The 22,551-nt window shown below is 41.5% G+C and overlaps 1 protein-coding gene across 1 annotated transcript in view; it reads left to right on the top strand.

Moving 5' to 3' along the window:
* The window catches only part of ABCA13 (ATP binding cassette subfamily A member 13), a 228,576-nt gene extending 219,253 nt beyond the window's left edge, over positions 1-9,323 (top strand). Inside the window, 3 exon segments of the mRNA XM_075415298.1 lie at positions 3,264-3,369; positions 4,198-4,335; positions 9,234-9,323. Coding sequence (XP_075271413.1) covers positions 3,264-3,369; positions 4,198-4,335; positions 9,234-9,323 — 334 coding nt within the window.
* The last annotated feature ends 13,228 nt before the right edge of the window (positions 9,324-22,551 follow it).

Raw genomic sequence — 22,551 nt, 5'->3', positions numbered from 1 at the left:
TTGTAGACCTTGCTGAGTTCATGCTCTTGTGATTGATGCGGTTGTTGATACTCAATCAGTTTATAAGCAGTCTGGGAATTTATATTCTGGTTTAATTCTCATGGTGGCATTTTAGTAGGAAAAGCATTTGATAAATAATAGTCCCAGAACAGTGATGAGATGAAAGTCAGGCATGAACAACTAGTTTGATTGAGCAGAGGAAGGATAGAAAGGAAAAATATTTTTTTGTCAGAATGTGTGTGTATACACAAATAAAAATGCAGTTGTTGTTAAAGTAATGTAGTAGAAACTGGCCGTAGAAAATATCTTTGTTGAATAGCTTTGAAGAGATGGTGATTCTTTTGCAGCAGATGGCTTCTAAACAGGTGTGCTGGCTCAGCTTACGCCATTTTAATGATAATGTTTCCCTCCTTAGGTCTTGAACTATCAGGTAAAAAGGTTTGACCCTAATGGTGCTAATCAAACCAGATTGTGCTTTACTCTGCAATTCCACTCTGGATTTCTGAATTAATTATATTGTCTAAAACAGGGAGGAAAACACAGTGAAAAAAATGGTCATCTCAATTTCCATTGCCTCAGTTCACCACTGAAAGCAGCTTGATGATTATAGCAAGGGGAACTGTTTACTACTTATCAGCTTACTCTGTATAGGGAGTTCTTGTACAAAAATTAATTTAAAAATCAAGGCATAGAAGCATCATAATCTGACTAGCCAAAAGAAAAAAATCTTTTAAATCTTATTATTTGTACCATGCTAGTGTTTATGCAATTCACAATTTAGAAGTAAACCAAAGTTGCAGACTTTTCTGTCTTTGCTAATCAGTATTTTGATTCATTTTCTTTGGAAAATTCATTGCATATAACAATTTTGTTTTATGAGAATGTTGAACATCTCCATAAGCCTTTTTTTCAAACAGTAATTCAACAGTGGCTGTGTAAAGATGCCAGAAAACTGATCAGAATCAATGATCTCTTGTAAAACGTTGCCTCAGGTTGGCTGTCAGCTAAATTGAACACGTTTCTTAACTATATCCATCTTTGTAACATCTTTTTTTATTGTCATATGTACTTTTCCAAGGGTGATGTTATGCATTTAAAACATTTAATTAGAGATCTATTATGTGTTAGTAAATCATTGCAAGGCAAATCAGACAGCCACTGCTTTGGATTCCACCTGATTCTGGATCTCTGTGGTGTAACAGCATTGTTCATTTGTCAGGTCCCACTGCCCAGTGAATATCTGGTTCCCTGCAGCTTGGACCCCATAGGATTTAATTCTTGTAACATCCTTCAGGAACTAGCAAACAGGACACTGCATCAGCAATGTTTCTTATTATTTCATTTCATGCAGTTCAGTGGTTATATTTGACTGCAATAAAAAATAAACAAAAGGCTCCAACTAAAGACCAAAAAATGCTACAATATTTTCTTTGTAATGAGGCTTTTAACACAGTGCAACCTTTTATGCAGAAGCTGCCACTATCACAACTAAAGTGTAGCAACTATGGTTTCATCCTACACAAAGAAATAGGCTTCCTGTCTGAGAAGATCCTTGGAAATTATATCCTGAATTCATGTGAAATTCTTAATAGAATAAAATCTGCAGTCTAGAATTTTTCATTGTGGAAACTTATCGTGCTCTGAAATCAATGAAGACTTAATTGCTTTATAACAACAGGGGTTCTGATCCAACACAAAATAAAAGTTAATGCCCCTACATTGCTATACACATATTATAGATGAGGAACAGGTGGTGCTTCATGTGAAGCATTTTGCTGGGAGTCTTTCAGACAGTGGTTAAACTGAACATATGTCTCAGAATAGTCCTTTCCACTTTTTATTACATTTTGATTGATATTCTATATAATATAAAAATATTATATTTCTATATTGGAAATAATAACGTAGTATTCTGTATATTAGAAAAAGGCAGCACCATAGAGTGTGCTGTGATATATTCTTCTGCTTTGGTCAGATGAAAATGTGCTTCACATCTGTCAGATGCCATTAACTCAGCTGCTACCCTGAATCACAAGGTGTACACAGACAAGACTTGGGAGAGGAGGATGTTAGCACGGGGGAGTAATACAGAGGATAGCCACTAGAAACCAAAGAACTGTAGGAAAGGATTTGGCGATGAGTAATCATGGAGCTGGAGAGTGAAGAACGGGGAGTAATGCTGGAGTGAAGCATGTGAGAGCGGTGGTTGCTGGGAGGTTGGAGGAAGGGGCAGGTTTCCGGAGGGACATGGGCAGCGCAGTCTGAGCTCCCTGTCCTCCTCCCAGTTCTGCCTTTCCTTTGCTCACTGGCAACAGGGAGCAGCAGCAGCCAGGAAAAGGTCTGCTGACTTGGCTCCTGCTGATCTTTTTTCCCAAGCTATTAACCGAGAAGGTGAACCCAAAGGGAGGACAAGTATCTGCAAAGGAGGGCTGGGAGGGGACGGAAGCAGCAGCCCTATATCACCCCATCACTCTGCTGAGCTCTACCCTTGCTCTGGGAAGTGATGTCAAATAACTTCCATTGCTTAAGCAAGGTGTATAAAAACATGGCTGCCATTTCAGCGTTTATGGGTTTATTGCAACTTCCCCAACTAAATATTAGCAGTGAGTAAATATAATAAAAATAATGTGCTGGTTACATTGCCTGTACTTAATTTTTATCACACGTATGTTGAGAAAGAGAAGTTCTCCTAAACTATTCTGAGAGACATTGTGTGGCCATAGAGCTAAAGAAAATTCATTAACTTTGCCATCTCTCTGAATATCCCTACAGTTGCCTTTATGTATCTGTAAAACACAATTGTACTCACATGGCTGAAATAAATCTGTGCAGCTTTGTTAGAAGGTTTGAAAAATAGTGCTACATGCCCATATTTCTCATTAGAAAAGTTAAAGGATTTTTTGTTTCTTCTGTGTTTGTGATTGGTAATCATAGTTTTTTGTTAACCGTTCAAAGCAATATGGTAATTAAAGCGTACTTTAGCTAACATAAATTCAGGTACATTGAACAGCAAAATATCCTGTAGTAATTAAAACATAGGCATAACATTTTTGTTTATTTGTTCCTGTTTGTTATCATTGATTTAACAACTCTCTCAGTGAAATTCTATTGTTCAATATTATAATACTAAAATAACAGTGGTAATACAGTAGGCATGCATGATGTTATTTGACATAATCTTTATAGGAAAATCAATTGAAACAAATGTTCTTCCTGTCTTCATAGAGTAGACAAATGGATTTTTGTTTCTGTATAATTCTCAGGTTTGGAGATGGCTATTCTGTCAAGGTTTGGCTTAGTAAAGAAATAAGCTATCGAAGAATGATTTTGGACCATCTGCAACTGCATTTTCCTGGAACGCAGTTTAAGGTACAGCTAAAATTCCTCACTGTAGTATTTGTTCTATGGCAGGACTAAGTATGGGCTGGTGAGAACAATATATACATGTTTGGATGTATTGATCTTTCTGGAAAAAGTATGATGAGCATCCCTTTCGCTGTTAAGCAATTCTTAAAAATCTGACTTGTGGTATTGACTAAATCAACTCCAAACAGTCATTTAGGCCACAGGAATAAACAGACCCTTTCTCTGAGTGAAAATTTCCTTTTACTTTTATTGTTGATGAAGTTGAACTTGCGTTGATTTGATTGCTTCCTGAGAAATTCCATAATGATAAGTCTCAGTCTTTACTGAGATTCTTTTATTTGATAAGAAGCCTTACAAAAGACCTATAGTAATTAGATTCCAAGAAACTCTCAAAGGCTTTTAATTTTTATTTTTTTTTTACTTTATCTGTGTTTAGGAAAAGAACCACGTAAAACTTTGTCTACCTTATATATGAACCTATTTGTGTATATGTTTGTGTGTGTTAGTGTTTGCTCAGCCTTTTCCCATACTGTATTGTAACAGCACTAATCTGTTGGATTAAAAAACTATAGCATAAACTTTTCCTAAATTTATATATCTTTTATGAAATTGACAAAATGTCACCTTGGAACATACACAAAATATGTGTTCTGAGTATGAACATTTCTTTGTGCTACCAAAGTAGAAAAACACATCCTTGTTTAAAAGTTCATATTTTCCATGTTAAACTGCAATGCAAGCCTATTGAAACTAGACTGGTTATAAGCAAGTGTAACTTCTTCATAATGTGCATTCACTTTTATCCCTTTCTATAATTTTGCTTTTCTTAAGGGACAGCTTCTTAACCTGCTCGAGTATCATGTACCACGAAGTCAGGGACGCCTAGCAGAGCTCTTCAGAGTCCTAGAGAATCACAAAGCTTTTCTTCAAATCAGACACTACTCCATCAGCCAAACCACATTAGAGCAGGTATTTTTTTGTTTTCTCTTTTGTTTTTTATTTTTATTTCTTTTATCTTTGTCTCCCTCCCTCCCTTTTTTTGTCTGAACATGCTGTGTACTGTAATTATTGATGTAGTAGAATACTATATCATCCCAAACATGTGTGACTAACCAGCAGTTATGTCTACATAGTAATTTCATGAACCCTACTCTTTTTACACTGGAGGAAAAGCGGGAAAGCGGGAAGTGCCAACGAGCAGCAGCTCTGACTCGGGGGGGGTGGAGTCGAGTGTGACAGCGGCCAAACCCCCTCAGGGATAAGAGCAGCTCCCAGGGAGCGCGGGCGACCAGGAGCGCGGGCGAACAGAGCTGCAAACAGAGGCGGCGCAGCAGCCCGGGAGCGGCGCAGCAGTTTGCGCAGCAGTTCGCGCGGGCAGGGCGAGCGGGGAAGGCGACTGGCAGGGTGCAGCCGCCCCTTCTGGCAACTCAAGTAGTGGGCATCGCTCTTCCAGGAGATATTCTAGCCATGGTTACCACCCGTGGGAAAGCTGTTGCTCGAAGGAGTGTGGGGACCCAGACGGAGGCCCCATGCAAGAACGCGGGTGTCCAGGTCTCTGGCTGCAGGGAGTGCCTGAGCCTGGCGCTCGTACCGGAGGACAGCATCGACAACTGCTGTGTTCGGTGCGAGCAGGTGAATGACCTGCTCAGCCTGGTGGCAGAGCTGAAGGAGGAAGTGGAGAGGTTGAGGAGCATCCGGGAGTGTGAGAGGGAGATCGACTGGTGGAGCCACACCCTGCCCTCCCTGAGGCAGAGGCAGCAGGAGGCGGCTCCACAGAAAGCAGAGAACCCCCAACCCTCTTGCCACCGAGCAGAAAGAGGGGGCCTAAGAGATGGGGGGGAATGGAAACGGGTCCCTGCTCGGGGTGGCAAGCGAATCTCCCCCCGGCCTCCCTCACCTGCCCAGTTGCCCTTAAGCAACAGGTATGGGGCTCTGGAATGTGAGGGACTGGCCACAGAGGATGTGGGTGAAGGTGAGGCTCCATCCAGGGGGTTGCCTAGAATGAGTCAGACAGCCCCAAGAATTACGACTGCCTCAACTAAAAAAAAAGGAGGGTCATTGTCATAGGTGATTCCTTTCTGAGGGGAACAGAGGGCCCGATCTGCCGACCGGACCCATCCCACAGGGAAGTCTGCTGCCTCCCTGGGGCCCGGGTTAGAGATGTTGCTAAGAAACTCCCTGGTCTGGTGCGGCCTTCTGATTACTACCCCCTCTTGGTAATGCAGGTTGGCGGGGACGAGGTAGCAGAAAGAAGTCCCAAGGCCATCAAAAGGGACTTCAGGGCACTGGGGCGACTGGTTGAGGGATCAGGGGTGCAGGTGGTGTTTTCCTCCATCCCATCAGTGGCAGGGGACAGCACTGAAAGGGGCAGGAAAACTCACCTGGTTAACAGGTGGCTCAGGGACTGGTGCCATCGGTCAAATTTTGGCTTCTTTGATCATGGGGAGGTGTACACAGCACCGGGCCTGCTGGCAACAAGTGGAACTCAGCTATCACAAAGGGGAAAAAGAATTTTTGGCCACGAGCTGGCGGGGCTCATTGAGAGGGCTTTAAACTAGGTTCGAAGGGGGAAGGGGATATTGCCCAGCTCACTAGGGATGAGCCTAGGCTTGGAGTGCCAAGGCCAGGGGTGAGATTGACAGCCCAGCTCAAGTGTGTTTACACCAATGCACGTAGCATGGGCAATAAACAGGAGGAGCTGGAAGCCATTATACAGCAGGACGGCTATGACTTGGTCGCCGTCACAGAAACGTGGTGGGACAACTCGCATGACTGGCATGCTGTCATAGATGGCTACAGACTCTTTAGGAAAGACAGACCAACAAGGAGAGGTGGGGGAGTTGCTCTATATGTGAGGGAGCAACTGGAATGCATTGAGCTTGGCCCGGGGGCAAATGAGGAATGAGTTGAAAGCTTGTGGGTTAGAATTAAGGGACAGGCTCACACGGGTGACATTACGGTGGGTGTATACTACAGGCCACCTGACCAGGAGGAGGAGGTTGATGAGGCCTTCTACAGGCAGCTGCAAGCAGCCTCACAGTCACAGGCCCTGGTTCTCATGGGGGACTTCAACCACCCTGACATCAGCTGGGAAGACCATACAGCTAGGCAGGCGCAATCCAGGAGGTTCCTACAGAGCATCGATGATAACTTTCTGATGCAAGTGGTGGAGGAACCAACAAGGAAAGGCATGCTGCTGGACCTCGTGTTAACAAACAAGGAGGGACTGGTGGAGGATGTGAAGGTTGGAGGTAGACTCGGCTGCAGTGACCATGAAATGGTCGAGTTCAGGATCCTGCATGGAGGAAGCAGGGCGATAAGCAGGATCAAAACCCTGGACCTCAGGAGGGCTGACTTTGCCCTCTTCAAGGAGCTACTGGGAGGAATCCCGTGGGCCAGGGCTCTTGAAGGCAGGGGGGTCCATGAGTGCTGGTCGCTCTTTAAACAACACTTCTTCCATGCACAGGAGCAATGCATCCCCTTGAGAAAGAAATTTAGCAAAGGAGGCAGGAGATCTGCATGGTTAAACAAGGAGCTTCTAGCGGAGATCAGGCAGAAGAGAAAGGTCCATGGAATGTGGAAAGAGGGACAGGCCACTTGGGAAGAGTACAGAAATGTGGTGAGAGCATGCAGGGATGCGACGAGGAAGGCCAAGGCTCACCTGGAATTGAAACTGGCAAGGGATGTCAAAAACAACAAGAAGGGCTTCTTCAACTACATCAGCAGCAAAAGGAAGGCTAGGGACAACGTGGGGCCGCTGCTGAATGAGGCGGGTGTCCTGGTGACGGAGGATGCGTAGAAGGCAGAGCTACTGAATGCCTTCTTTGCTTCAGTCTTCAGTGCTAAGACTGGCTCTCAGGAATCCCAGGCCCCGGAGGTAAGAGAAGAAGCCTACAAAGAGGACGACTTTCCCTTGGTCGAGGAGGACTGTGTGAGGGATCGCTTAAGTGATCTGGATGTCCACAAATCCATGGGCCCTGATGGAATGCACCCACGAGTGCTGAGGGAGCTGGCGGATGTCATTGCTGAGCCACTCTCGATCATCTTTGAGAGGTCCTGGAGGACAGGAGAGGTGCCCGAGGACTGGAGAAAGGCCAATGTCACTCCAATCTTCAAAAAGGGCAAGAAGGAGGACCCAGGGAACTACAGGCCGCTCAGCCTCACCTCCATCCCGGGAAAGGTGATGGAGCAGCTTATCCTGGAGGCCATCATGAAGCAAGTGGAAGAAAAGAAGGTTATCAGGAGTAGTCAGCATGGATTCACCAAGGGGAAATCATGTCTGACCAATCTGATAGCTTTCTACGATGACATGACTGGCTGGGTAGACGAAGGGAGAGCCGTGGATGTTGTCTACCTTGACTTCAGCAAGGCTTTCGACACAGTCTCCCATGATGTCCTCCTAGGGAAGCTGAGGAAGTGTGGGCTGGATGAGTGGTCGGTGAAGTGGATAGAGAACTGGCTGAATGGCAGAACTCAGAGTGTTGTCATCAGCGGTGCAGAGTCTAGTTGGAGGCTGGTGACAAGTGGTGTCCCTCAGGGGTCAGTACTGGGCCCAGTCTTGTTTAACTTCTTCATCAACGACCTGGATGAAGAGTTAGAATGTACCCTCAGCAAGTTTGCTGACGACACCAAACTGGGAGGAGTGGTAGACACACCAGAAGGCTGTGCTGCCATTCAGCGTGACCTGGATAGGCTGGAGAGCTGGGCAGAGAGGAACCTGATGAGGTTCAACAAGGGCAAATGCAGGGTCCTGCACCTGGGGAGGAACAACCTCATGCACCAGTACAGGCTTGGGGTGGACCTGCTGGAGAGCAGCTCTGCGGAGAGGGACCTGGGTGTCCTGGTGGACGACAGGTTAACCATGAGCCAGCAGTGTGCCCTGGCTGCCAAGAAAGCCAATGGGATCCTGGGGTGCATCAAGAAGAGTGTGGCCAGCAGGACTAGGGAGGTTCTCCTTCCCCTCTACACTGCCCTGGTGAGGCCTCATCTGGAGTACTGTGTCCAGTTCTGGGCTCCCCAGTTCAAGAAAGATGAAGAGCTACTGGAGAGAGTCCAGCGGAGGGCTACAAGGATGGTGAGGGGACTGGAGCATCTCCCCTACGAGGAGAGGTTGAGGGAACTGGGCTTGTTCAGCCTGAAGAAGAGAAGGCTGCGAGGGGACCTTATAAATGCCTACAAATATCTGAAGGGTGGGTGTCAGGAGGATGGGGCCAAGCTCTTTCCAGTGGTGCCCAGTGACAGGACAAGGGGCAACGGGCACAAACTGAAGCGCAGGAAGTTCCGTCTGAACATGAGGAAGAACTTCTTCCCTCTGAGGGTGACGGAGCATTGGAACAGGCTGCCCAGGGAGGTTGTGGAATCTCCTTCTCTGGAGATATTCAAGACCCGCCTGGACAAGATCCTGTGCAGCCTACTGTAGGTGACCCTGCTTCAGCAGGGGGTTTGGACTAGATGACCCACAGAGGTCCCTTCCAACCCCTACTATTCTGTGATTCTGTGATTCTGTGATGGTTATTGATAGAAACAGCGGGCTCAAGTTCCTTAGGTGTGATATTTCAAATCAAATTAAAACAATTGTTTCCTACTAACTTGTGCAGCAGTAAAATATAATTTTCCTACATAATTTAGTAACTCGTTTTACCATTGTTTTTATAATTCATCAACCACTGTGTTAGCTGGAGTGATGGAGAGGCATTATTTCTAGAGTTTACAAAACATATCTCTAGAGAGATTCCCTCAACATAAACTATTATTTTTTGTGTCACGAAAGCTTTACTAAAGCAACTGGAAAATATCATCAGCTATGTCTCCGAAGTTTCAGTTCGAGTACTGTTACTTTGAAAGTCCTATTTTTTCATGTCTTGCAGGTATTCATTAATTTTGCTACACAAGAGCAAGGAGTCTCGCATTCTTCACAAGAATCTCGTGGTGTTCGTCATGACCACCTGCCAGTCTAGGCTGAGAATAGGATACAGCTTCAGCAGCATGTCTGTGTATGTTTGTATATATACACATGCATTTTGCATGGAGCAATTTTTCAGCGGTTAACAATTTGTGTGTGAGAAACAAGTAGTAGAAGCAGAGGTGAGCTGGCATTTGTAGGCCAGAAGGAATGATACCAATACTCGGTAAAACAAGAAACTGGTTACATGCAGACCAAAAATCTGCCAAGAAGTAATAATTTTTAATGAACTGGACTTTTATCACATAAGTGGCTTAATTTAATGCAGCTTTCTGTTAAAAAAAAAAAAAAAGTTGATTTAAAATGTCACAGTCTATAGTAGATTTTTTTTGTGGTGGTAGATCTACATTCATTTGACTACAGTAGTCTCTTGCATGCACACTTAATATCTAACTTTTATATGACAAGGCAAGAAAAAACCATTGAATAGTAGCAGTAGCTAGGCTGTCACCCAATATTTGTAATTAATAACATAAATTGAAAGCCTTTTGACTTCCACATTAGTTCAGTTCTGTGTTGTGACAAGATAAATTAGCTTTTATATTGTAGAAAGGATGCACTATATTCCATAAGTTTTTATGTTAAAGAGGTTATTAGTCTACTAGTCTGCCTCCCAGTTATCTTCAGTAAATTTAACAAGGTTTCATAAATTATACTTGACAATGAGTTTTCCCTTATGCCTGCGGGTTGCTGCTGGAGGAGTTTTCAAGTATCTTTTTAATCACCTATTTCCTTTTCCTCATATTTTTGTTTCTTTTTTTTTCCAAAAAGAATATCAAAATTCTGTTTAATGGGCATATTAAAAGAATATAAGCTAAGTGTTCAGACACTGATCAATAAACTTTTCAATAAATGTATATTATCCAGAGAAGACCATGCCACAGCCTTCAGCTTATACATGTGTAAAAGAAGAGAACATTTCATGAATAAAAACTCCTTGTGTATTGTAGTGGGAGAAGAAAATTACTAAAAAATTTTGGAGTAAACTGCTGCCTCTTCCAAAACAAGTCTTTGGGGCTCCTGTGAAAAGTAGCTGATGTCACTTTTATTTGACTATGTTATCTGATAGTTGAACTTGTAGAACTGGTGGCTTAGAAGTGAATTGCTGCAATGTATTTCTGCGGTGGGCAAGGGAGGAGGAAGTGTACTTTGAGATAGAAGAATTTTATTTTAAATGAACAATTTTGCAGTTCTGTTGCTCTAATTCCCTGCTGTAAGATGACAAAATAATAAAAAATATATATTTGTGTTTTAGACTTTGCAAGCTGACTCAGAAGACTGCTTATTGAGGCTTGATTTGTTGGTCTGGTTTTGGCTCACTATGCTTTCTTAAAGTCAGAATTGTAGTCACCCATTTCTGTAAAGGTGAAATTGAATCCTGGAAAAATAAACAAAGGTGAAGATTTACAGACTAGGTCTGCATGTAGAAATGGGTCAGAGGGAGTAAGCTTGTGAAACTGCTTTATCATTAGAATGGCTTGATATATACAGTCTGCTGCATAGTGTTAGAACTCTGCCATGCTTCTCAAGATCCAAAGCACTGAAGAGCCATTAAACTCCAACAGTAGAAATGGTAGAAATGCCATGGCACAATGGGATGGCTGGCTGCGTTTGAGGTGAAAGTAGTTATTTTTAATTTCTACACGAGGCTGGGACTGGAAAGTTTCCAAGGTCCCCAGTCAGAACAAAAAAAAAAAAGTCAGTCTTACAAAGAAGAGTGTGAAAGAAGTAATTAATGTTTTGGTTTCGGCTGCCGCCGGCAACAAAAGCGCCACGCGGCCGCCCCTCCCCCCGCCGGCGTGCGGAGGAGAATGAAAAGGAAGAGGCAGAAACTGGTGGGTCGGGATAAGGGCAGTTTAACAGAACAGCAAACAGAGGGAAACAGGAACAACAACGGTACAAATAAGGAGAAAACACAACAACGAACCGCACGACCCAGACAGCCGCTCTCCCGAACAGCACCGGTGCCGCATCCCCCCAAGCCGCGAGTCCCTTTCTGCCGCGCCCCCCCCCCCCACCAGAACCCAGCGTGACGTCACATGGTATGGAATACCGGGTTCTGTTTGGCCAGGTGGGGTCAGCCCCCACCCCCCGGCTGTGCCCCTTCCTGGAGTCCAGTGAAAATTAACCCTGTCCTGGCCAAACCCAGGACAGAAAGTTTCCAAGGTCCCCAGTCAGAACAAAAAAAAAAAAGTCAGTCTTACAAAGAAGAGTGTGAAAGAAGTAGTGGAGGTGAAAGAAAAAGAAGGCAGATACAGGAAATTTGGGCAGAAATAGCGGTATGTTCTCATAAAAGTGTCCTGCTTAATTTTCAGGATCTTGGGGTGGAAGAAACTGAAGGTACAAGGCATAGCCAAGCATCTTTGAGTCATAGTGTGAAACCACTCAACAGGACAACATTTCTGGAGCTCTTGCTCAGATCAAAAAAATAGAAGGGAAAGTATACCAAGAACAAGTGCACAGGGCACTTTTTTTATTATTGGTATGTCTAGATCTGTAAATTGCTGACATTATGATTGATTGGCTTGCTTTATTTTTATGTTTTCTTTTTATAAACTAACATTGCTCTTTCAACCTTCACAAGTCCTTAAAAAGCCCCCGAAATGTACACAAGGAAATTTTAGAGGATGGATTTGGGAATGGAGATGGTGCCAGTTCTCATGGTGTAAGGCAGCTGAGCCAGAAAGGTTCCATTTGTTTGAAACTGTGACAAGAGTGCCTATTCCTGCTTCAAAAGTGTGCCAGGGAGATGAATTAAGAAAAGTGGTCCTGTAGATGGCTTAGACCAAGGGAAACATAAAAGCATACCAGGCTTACTGTGGGGAGATTGAAAAATGGTGACCTAGCTGAATGCTTAGATAGGGGAGCTTTTTCAGGTTTTGGCTCTACAACTTAATTAAATGTCATTTTTTTTCTGATTAAAATGTAAAAGATTATATTAGTTTAATAGATAAGTACAGTAAATAAGCTTTACTTCAGATTGATGGTTGAGTAAAATCAGTTAACTGTGTTTTTCTTTTTTTCACTTGCTTCATATGTGTCTCAGGAGACCAAATTTAATTCAGGCAAGTAGCAAACAATGTCTGTCTACCAATCCTTTATGGCTGAAGAAGGTCAAAATCTAATTGAGTTCCAGTGTACTGGGTTCTGTCTCAGAGGATATTTTCTCTCTCCTTGACTTCCTGCATTCCTGAAGTATGTAAGTTTCAAGAAAAGTCTCTGGAAGATTATTTTTTTTTTTTAATTAATTCCCAAACTAAGATGGTACACAGAAAAGGTCATTTATATGTTAATGATGAAAGAGTCCTTGAATTCATAAATCATGCAGAAATATCTTGGATTTTGACTCAAAGACATCTGAGGAGTTAAAATAATAACTTCTCTTGTAAGATTTTTTTTTTAGGGAACCTTCATGTTTTTACAACTGGAAATTTCTCTGACTGTGAAAATGTGCCCTTCACCGTGAATGATAAAGTAGAATTAAGCTCAAAATTAGAAAATCAACTGAATGTCTGAAATGCTCAAATTAAAACTAGGGAGATGGTTTACTTCTGTGGGACTATTACACTAAGTCAAAAGAAGGGCTTCTGCCAACCATAGAACAGATTGTTTCAGGCCCTAATTTAATCTTCATACAATTAAAGAATGAGGTGGGCAAAAATAAACTGTAGATCTGAACTTTAACTCAAAGGACCACAAACTCGGTGAAGGTGGAGGGGTGGTGGTAGTAGTGGACAATATGGCAAAACACCTGAATTGTCATTCTGAATCCTGCTACATATTAAAATTCTGTATAATTTTTTGTCCTGAAAAGAAAGAACTTGCTTCTCTGGTTTGGTTCCATCATGACCAAAAGTGATAAATTTCCACTAGGTTAGTGGAAGACATGTAATGTGATTTCCAGCAGAGAAATAGGGCATCTTTTGAGTGTGTTTGTCCTTGTGAAATTTGAATCATTGGGTCCGAAATTTCATAACTTAGGGAGTTGAATCTGACTTGCCGGAACTGCTCGACTACTAGATCCGCCTAAACCCAATTTAGGTAAGATTATTGCTTTCCTAGTAAGTAGCAAAGCTGACAGTTTCTTTGATTCAGTTTAATGCGATTTAATCTTTTTATGTCAGCACTTTCAATTTTTCTTTCTGAAGAACAGGGAGATCAAAGTCAGCAGTGCAAAGATCTTGCTCTAAGTGATTGAGAGCTGACTAGTTCAGACAGCTTTCCTGACGCTTACAACACCTGAAGAGAAAATGCATGCTGAGTTGCATGTTAGATACTTACATTACAAATAAAACTGATGCTTCAAGTGCAATGAAGGTGTCCAGCAGGTACGAGGCAGAAATCACAGCCATCATATTCTTGCAGAGAAAGCAACAAGCTGCTGCAATCAACAGGCAAGGTACTGCTAAATGTTTTAGCAGATGAATCCCCCATGCTGAATAATGATCCAGGTCAGTAAAAGAAATCAAAACATTTTTCTTGTTTATTAAATTTTTCTATCACAGTGAATATTGTTTTATCAGTGCCCTCATGCCTATTGCTACATGGAAATATATGTTGGGGTAAATTCTGGCTCCTTTCACAATGGCTCTGTAAAAACTGTAATCAGAGACATCTGCTCTGTAGAAACTTATGCACCTCTTTAGCTTAGACAGGTCAAATCATCAAGGTTCATATCCACTTTTCCACAAAGTACAAATGGAGAAAAAGGAAATATAAGCTATACAGGCAAATTATTAAGTCAATAGGTGAGATTTCCATGTGCATCTAATTTATTCCAGCTATAGAACACCATACATGCATAATTTTGCTTCCTGTTAACTGCTGGTGCATGCCATAGACAATTTAAAGAAGTGCCTTGGGATTCAGCTGACTTTGAGGTACCCAGCAGGAAAAGAATACCATCATCTAATGTGTTGTGGTGTAAGGTAAGATCAAACTGGAGTCCTTCCGCTCATACTGAGGCAATAAATGCTAGTCTATAATTAAGTGTACTGCATATAATTCAAGAGAAGTATTAGAAATATTTTTTGCTTTAACTTGGGCTGAAATAGAGAAATTGCAAACTTTATTCCATATAGCATTTTCACACCTCTCTTAATTCCTGATTTACATACCTTCTTATATAAAATAACCAGTTCCCCCCCAAACCTCAACTCTTCCCTCAGACTTAAATCTTTTGGAACTTGATTTAGCTTTTACAAAACTTGAAAGTCGGTGGGTTTTTTTTATTTTATTCGGAGCTGGTTCTGAAGACTTTAATAATTGTAGCTGAGAACTTGAGTGAAGGAGTGTGTGACATTTATTCTGAATCAAATGGAATATGCATGTAATGATCTACCTGAGGAGTTGTAGTCATCTAGTACTTTGTAGCTAATGATAATTGTCTAACAAGAACCTGAAATTGTTTTCTTAGAAGTCTGTTGTTATGAATAATTTTGTTAGCAATGTGTGAATCCAAAATAGATTGAATCTTGATAAGATAGTATCCTCAGTATACGAAAGGTAAGAATCAAGGTAATGAACATGATTTTGAAGTGTTGTTGTATTGGGATTTTTTCCCCCTTCCAAAGATATGAGAGAGAGTAGGAAATGCAAGAGGAATGAAGTAAAGAGCAAAGGGGGAATAGAGTGAAAGAAAAAGTTTTTCTGAGACAGAATTTTACTGCTGTAAGATTGAAGAAGAGAACCCTGCAAGTAGCCTGCCAGTGATGGTGTCTTTCTTACAGTCAAAGGAATAAGCGAGAGGTGATGCAAAATATTTTGGGGAGGGAAGGACAAGACTTTCATAAGATAAAAAATAGTATCTTTAATGCCAGTGGAAAAGAAACGTGACATAGTACGATCTTCCTCTCCTTGTTAATGCCTATGAACATTGCTAGCCGAAGTTTACTTCCCATTTAGAGGGTTGCTCACTATCTATGAACTTGGCAGGTATTGTGTTGACCACCTACAATCCTGCTCATTTCTAAGGCCTTTGGCTTTTTGTTTGATTTTTAACATCCTGTTGCCCAATAGAAAGTATGGCATGAAACACTGACACATCAGAATGGCAGAATTCTGTATTCCCGGGTAAATGTGAAGCAATAGAAAAGATGGATGTGGCCTTTTGTGGGAACTGGGCTACTTCAGCATCTCATAGAGCTTGACCCTATGTATTCATTGCTATTTCTTGTGCTCCTTTTTGTTGCCAAACATATCCCTACAAAGTATAAGAATCAAATTCTGTTTTCTCAAGAACTTAATTCACTGTGTTCCCATAACAGTTCAGTCAGGACCTAGTAAGACTTTAGCAAAAATAGCTTACCCTGCCTGCTGTTCCACAAAACTCTGAGTCGGTTTGAACCTGCAAGCAGACATAATGTGGAAAAAAAAACCAAACCTCACACATTTTGATGGCACAAAGCTGAGTGGTGTGGATGGTACTCCAGAGGGAAGGAATGCCATCCAGAGAGAACTGGACAGCCTAGAGAAGTGTGCCTGTGAAAATCTCATGAAGTTCAACAAGGGCAAGTGAAAGGTCCTGCACCTGGGTCAAAGCAACCCCAAACATGGATACAGGCTAGGGGACGAGGGGACTGAGAGCAGCTCTGCGGAGAAGGACTTGGGGGTACTAGTTGACGAAAACCTGAATATGAGCCGACAATGTGCGCTCACAGCCCAGAAGGCCAGCCATGTCCTCGGCTTCATCAAAAGCAGCGTGGCCAGCAGGCTGAGGGAGGCGATTCTGCGACTCTGTTCCTCTCTGGTGAGACCCCACCTGGAGTACTGCGTCCAAGGGCTTGTAGTGATAGGACAAGGGGTAACGGCTTCAAGCTTAAAGAGGGTAGATTTAGATTAGATATAAGGAAGAAATTCTTTACTATGAGGGTGGCGAGGCAGTGGAGCATGTTTCCCAGAGAAGTTGTGGATGCTCCCTCCCTGGAAATGTCCAAGGCCAGGTTGGATGGGGCTTTGAGCAACCTAGTGTAGTGGAGGGTGTCCCTGCCCATGGCACGGGGTTTGGAACTAGATGATCTGTAAGGTCCCTTCCAACCCAAACCATTCTATGATTTTCCTGTTCATATAAAATTACATCTTTTTCTACTCACTTGCTTCCCTCACACCCTGTTCCTTGGATCCTGCTCATGTGATCATGAATCAGATTTATTCCCATTTGTATGCCCTGTTTACAATTAGGTTAGATTCCATATGTAAAAAATTTTATGTGTTACGCAGCATTTTATCTCAATCTTAAATTCATCTTCTAATGAAGTTGTGGCTGCTGATAAGTCAGGGAGTTGACTTCTGGCCTTAAGCGGATGAAGAAATGTGATCCAGTGTTTGGGAAAGAACTGACTACGCAGCTATTAGTAAAAGCTGACTAGAAGCTACAGTTTTATTATACAAAAAGGTGTAATGGAGAGGAATAAAGGGCAAAAGACCAGTGACATTCAATTTATCCAAACACTAACAAGCCCTCGATTATTCATTCTCAATTACAGTTCACTGAATTAGCTACATGAAAACAATAAAACTTGGGTTCTCTTGGGCAGATTCTCAACAAGGGTGTTAGAAAAGAAAGGTTAGAGAGGGCAAAGAGTGAAAGTGCCGTGGCTTGGACCTTGTTCAGTAAATTGATTCAGCTTTGTGCACTTTCTCCTTTCTTTGATTTCTGTGCCTCACACCTTCAGGTGAGGGTAGCAGGAGCACCATGCATCTGCTATGTGTCCAAACTCGGGGACCGAGTCTGACAGCAGATATCTAACATTACTCTGCGCCTGAAGGGTGCATACCGCTAGAAAGAGGAAAAAGTCCTCTTTTTAACCACTTCAAGGCATGCGCCATCGGAAGAACTGGAAAGCTGCTTGCTGTGAGCCTTGCTCCCTTGTAAGTACCTGCGACTGCACATATGCAAGGTGTCACACAGAAACTGCCACAACTTTTTCAGGAAGGATTAGATTTTGTTTGCGCCATGGTTGCACTGGGTAGGACTTTACTCAAGATTATTCTTCTTTTAACAGGCTTTCATCAATCAATGCTTTCAGTCTTTGGTTTTTATCCCGCTGCTATCAAGCTGCAGCTCACTTCATGGTTTTTTGGTACTACGTGTTACACAGCTCTTTAAATACACCACAGCTGAAACAGCATCAGCATCTGAGGGAACAGTTTCGCTTGATAGGTGCTTTGCCTTCTGCTCACTATACTGGTTGCTAGATCTTGGATGTGAAAAGCTTCCCCTAAATTGTCTTTGTAGGGAATACTGAGGATCTGGGACATTTTCAGTGGATCATTACTCTGTTTCACTTCTGCTAAGTCATTACAGCATCTTCTCTAAATAAATTTGTTACTCTCTGAGAGCTCAAAGACATTGGCAGTGTCTTTCATCTATTCTGCTCAGTACCAGATCTCGTGCTTGCTCTTAGTGTCTTCCATCACAGGGTGCATCAGCAGGTGTCAAATGAAAAACACCCTGCTCAGGAAGACCTGAAATAAAACACCAACCCTCCTGCACTATTTCCAGAAAATGTGTGTGGAGGTCCATTTGTTAGAAAATATTTCCTAGCAGCTGTGTTCACAAGAGCAGCAACTCTTTACAAACATTTGATAATATTCACAGAAAGTAAATTTTGAGTCTGTTTAAGCCTTCATTCAAGATTCAAGGGTGACAGAGTTGGTTTTGCTCTGTCACTCTTATGTACCTTGCCTATGTGCCTGATCAAAGTACTACGGGTTTGAACATGCTTCTTCAATAACTGCAGAAGGTTATGGAGGGCTTCCAGCAACAGATTTTCATTGATTGCACTACAAATTAGAGTTTTAGCTGATTTCATGGGCTGGGGAAAAATGTCAGTCTGAATACTAGCCTTTCTTCATGTGACTTTGGAAGTGGTGAAAAACATGCATGTCTCACAGAAAGGTCCTTACTGGTACAACCAAGAGCCCAAATAACAGAAGTGTCTTACCAGTTATGGACAGGTTTTAGGGCATTTTCAGTGGGTGTGAGCAGAGTTGGGAAATCAGCTATAGAATTAGTTCCTTGTTTTCAAGTTTTGAACCTTCTGAGGCCAGAATAGTGGGGGCTGTGATTTACCAGCCTGATTGGTGTCCTCAGGTCTGTTCTTTCCTTCTGAACTGAATGACAAATGCAGAAATGTATAAAACACTGCAGCTGACCCCAGTTGCTGCAGTTTCTGTCTCTGTTGCTAAGCAGCATATAAAATAGTTATGACATTAATTTAGATCACAGTAATATACAGTGACATTAAAGGAAATAGTATGTTTGCCTGTGGCCCTTTGGCTTTAATGCAGCCCAGAGGGGGTGTAGCTGTCCAAGTCTTAATTATATTACAACAGCAAGGTCTGATGGCAAGAGTCAGCTCAAAAGGACAATACCTGCTTAGAAGAGCCACTAAACTAGGTGTGAAATAGATAAAGTCTGAAAACAATGGCAATGTACTGACAAGCATGGAGAAACCAAGGACCTGTTCTGTCACCCAGTTTCTTCCAGAAGAAAGCAGCTATGTTTGCTAGCAGCATTGCAAAGACATGACTGTGACCGTTCAGGGTGGAACAGTGCATTTTTGCTATTATTCGGTTTGGGGAAAGGAACAGTCCTTACATGGACTTCCCATGTATTGTAATATGTTATTTTTCAGGGTCATCTGGTCTGCAATTATTCAAAGTCATCTACTGAAAAGCATTGTTGGTTATCTTTTACAAAGAATAACAGATATTTGGTATGAAATCAGTAAAATACAAGCCTTTCTTCCAGGGTTTTGTTTGTTATTCCACTTCCTTTTTTTTTCATTTTTTCCTTTCTCGGTGTGGTTGTTTTTTTTTAATTATTTGGGGGTTTTTTTGTTTTGTTGTTGTTGTTGTTTATTTTTTTCTGGGGGGGACTGGGGGTGGTCTATATGTGTCTTGTTTTGTGCAGGGTTTGCTCTTTTTTTTTTTTTTTTTTTCCTCTCCATATGGGAAAGTAGAAGATTGGGAGCAGAAATGGAAAAAGAAAGTATTTTTGGCTGTGAAGTTTTTAAAATAAAATTGAAGACTTTTTAAAAGACTACTAAGCCTCTACTATATTTTTTTCAGTCTACCAAATGAGAATGACTCTGAAAATTAATCCTTCAAATGTCTTTGAAAATTCTATGCTTTTTTACCCTAAAAATTTGACAAATAAACATTTATTTTGGTAATAGATACATTCATGATTGTTACCGTTCATTTACTTATCTGTGTAGACACTTTATGTGGTTCTACTTTGTAAGTGCAGATAAAGTATTTACCAAATTTAAATAAAACTTAATTTCCACAGACATATTGTATTCCATTTTCCGGACAAAACACAATAAAACAAAATGTGTGAAATGTTATGCAGTAGGTAAAAGGAAATATATTTCTAGTCAGATGTGAATAACAGATTAGAAGAATCTTTAATTCACTTCTATCTTGCTTTCATCTGAAACCAAACTATGAGCAGCCAGAAGCATTAAAGACTGGGAGGAAATAAGGATGACTCATTTTCTTGATTCACATTGAATTGATTTTTTAAAGAAAGGAATATGACACTGTTTGTTAAGACAGCATTATGTTGACCCCTTAAAATGTTTTGAGTTGAGTTCTCGAAAGGTACATCTGTGTACCAAAATATTGTATCACTGTATCAGTGATTCAGCATTAGGCATGAAGCTAAAACTTTCTCTGGTATTCATCACTATCTTATAGTTTTTCCTTCTACATAGCAGTTGGCTTAAACCTACCTTCCAAGACTTAGGTACATATCATGCTGAAGAAAATTATAGAATTTAAATTGAAGTATGCAAGTGAAAAATTTTGCCCCTCTGATACATCATTAAAGAATATGGCATTCGATTAGAAATGGGAACTTGTAATGATATATAAATATTAGGGCAACCATTGTCTATGGCAAGGATGATACAGTAATTTGTAGAGGTAGGAAAAAGAAGAAAAGGTTTTATTTGAGATCTTTCTGATCCAAGATATTCCTGTGCATATAAAAAACAGCTTCAAAAAATGGGTTTGAAAATTACGATAAGCAAGGGCTCTGCTCTTCCCCATCTCAAATTTAGACAGTGGCGGGAGGATTGTGCTGATACAGCAGTAAAGACTTTGATCCCTTCGCGTTTTATTGCCTTGGGAGTGCTTCCAGCTTGCTACTGGCAGAAGTCAGACTGGGAAAACTACAAGTGCTAGTTTTCTAGGCACTGCCCATGTTTTTATCACAGAACAATGTTTTCCACAATAAAATCTGCAGATGCTCATACTGTAAGTACACCTACTCATCAGGAAGCTAATTAACACAGTCTTGTCTTGCTAGCTTGACGTTTCAGACTTTAACATGTTACACTGAGGTGCCTGGGAGCAGTGTTGTTTTAGGTAGTTTGGAGTTACAGGGAGCCAGTGAGTCACGCTGTGTTCATGTTTTGGATCTTAACTTTGCAGCTTCTCTTTTTAAAGATAAAGATGAACCTTTAAGGTCGTAGCAGTGGTGTTTTGGGAGTGTTATGAACTTGCCTATTGCTATCCTGTGGAAGCGTAGCAGTACTGCTTCTCATATATAATCAGATAGTTCAGATGTTCGTTATTCAAGAATATCACCAGTCATAGCAGGCCAGAAGTGTTAATGATGCCAGCTAGTGGGTGTTTGCTTTTCCGTTAAACTTAGAAACTTCTTTTCTTGAAGCTGATAGTTGCTAGTTTTCAGTATTTGCACCATAATGCAGACAAGTAACTAAGTACAACATGCAAGCATATTTTTCCTTTGGTTATAAGAAAGTTTGTGAAGATTGCAAACTGGGTCTACAACACCAATGTGCAATTAAAATGTGTGCTTAAAAGCAGCTGTAGTAATGCATATATTTGTACTTCATTTCTCAAGTCCAGACATTACTTTTTATGCAAAGATAAGGCATACTAATTTGAGTGATGTAAAGGATCTTACAACAGTTTGGATTACTTAGTGGCATGCCAGGCAAAGGTTTACTTTTCAAATTATTGCCATGATAAAGTCAGTCTCGGTCCATTCCTGTCAAGTCCCTTTGGCTGGGCATGATGGGAAAGGAAATAATGAGAAAAATTTTCTGGTTAGGGCCAGGTAAAACTGGTCATGATTTCTCAGAACACTAGAGGGAGCAAGAAGGTAAAGTTCTTGAAAGACAGCAGCCCATTCCTCTCCCTTGCCAGCGAGTAGATTTGCCATAACAGGCAGGCAATTGAAGCGGAGGCTACCGCACTATTAAAAGAAACAAAAAAGAAAAGAATCAAAATCAAAGTGATCTCTTACACACTTTGGGTTTTGTTTGTTTGTTGGGTTTTTTTGGTGGGTTTTTTTGGCGGGTTTTTTTGGCAGGTTTTTTCTTCCCTTCCCAAAATACTACCAGCATTCTTTTTTTCCCTGATTATGTTTATTGTTTTGAGGGGAGATTTTTGTTTTCATGTCTCTAAATGCTGAGCTTGTGTTCATCTAGGCTAACGCTAATAGACTGACTGTGGTGGAAACCGAAGTCCTTGTTTCCCCTCACCAGAGACCCCTTTAGGCAAATGTTAACCTGCCAAGAGCACGTCCATTCCAAGGAGGGTTTGCAAATGAACTAGTTGTTTCCCATGAATGATATTTCCTGACCTAAATCTTTCTGTGCTCAGAGAAAAAAAAAAAAAGAAATTGTATGCACTAAGAGGCTGTTACTGATGAGAGAATATTTTCTCTAGGGTTCCCCTTGCCCACTCATATTAATATTCACTAATTCCAGAATATGATAATAAATTCTGGTGAGCATAGCATTTCATTGTGATTATTCACAGAACTGACCTTGTGCCTATAAACAGATGTTTTACCTGAGTGGATTAGTCTACTTGCTTGTTCTTCTGAATGACAATCTGCCAGTAGCCTTGGAAAGTCTAAGACATTTGGGGAAATATTCTTATCTCAATGTGTTGGATAATACTGGCCAACTCCTCCTGGGATTTGTGAAGAGTATTTCCAGTACAATGAATTGTGAATGCAACTCTACAGTACTGAAAAAGCCTGGTTTTCATGTGGAACCGCAAGCATCATGACAGTAAATAAATTTAAGTGCTCTCTTTCCTGTTTTCCTCTGTATTTCTAGAAATCTTAAAACACTACTTTTGATAAATGAAGAGCAGGAGAAGTTTGGAGGTGCAGTTTGTGCTTAATCTGGGACATCTGCCTACCAATGTACAGTCTGAGGCGACTGTGAGCT

This window comes from Opisthocomus hoazin, chromosome 3 (genome assembly GCF_030867145.1).
Source record: "Opisthocomus hoazin isolate bOpiHoa1 chromosome 3, bOpiHoa1.hap1, whole genome shotgun sequence".
NCBI classification, from domain to species: domain Eukaryota; kingdom Metazoa; phylum Chordata; class Aves; order Opisthocomiformes; family Opisthocomidae; genus Opisthocomus; species Opisthocomus hoazin.
The sequence above is the reverse complement of the archived record's forward strand: the minus strand, read 5'-3'. Positions and strand labels throughout refer to the sequence as shown.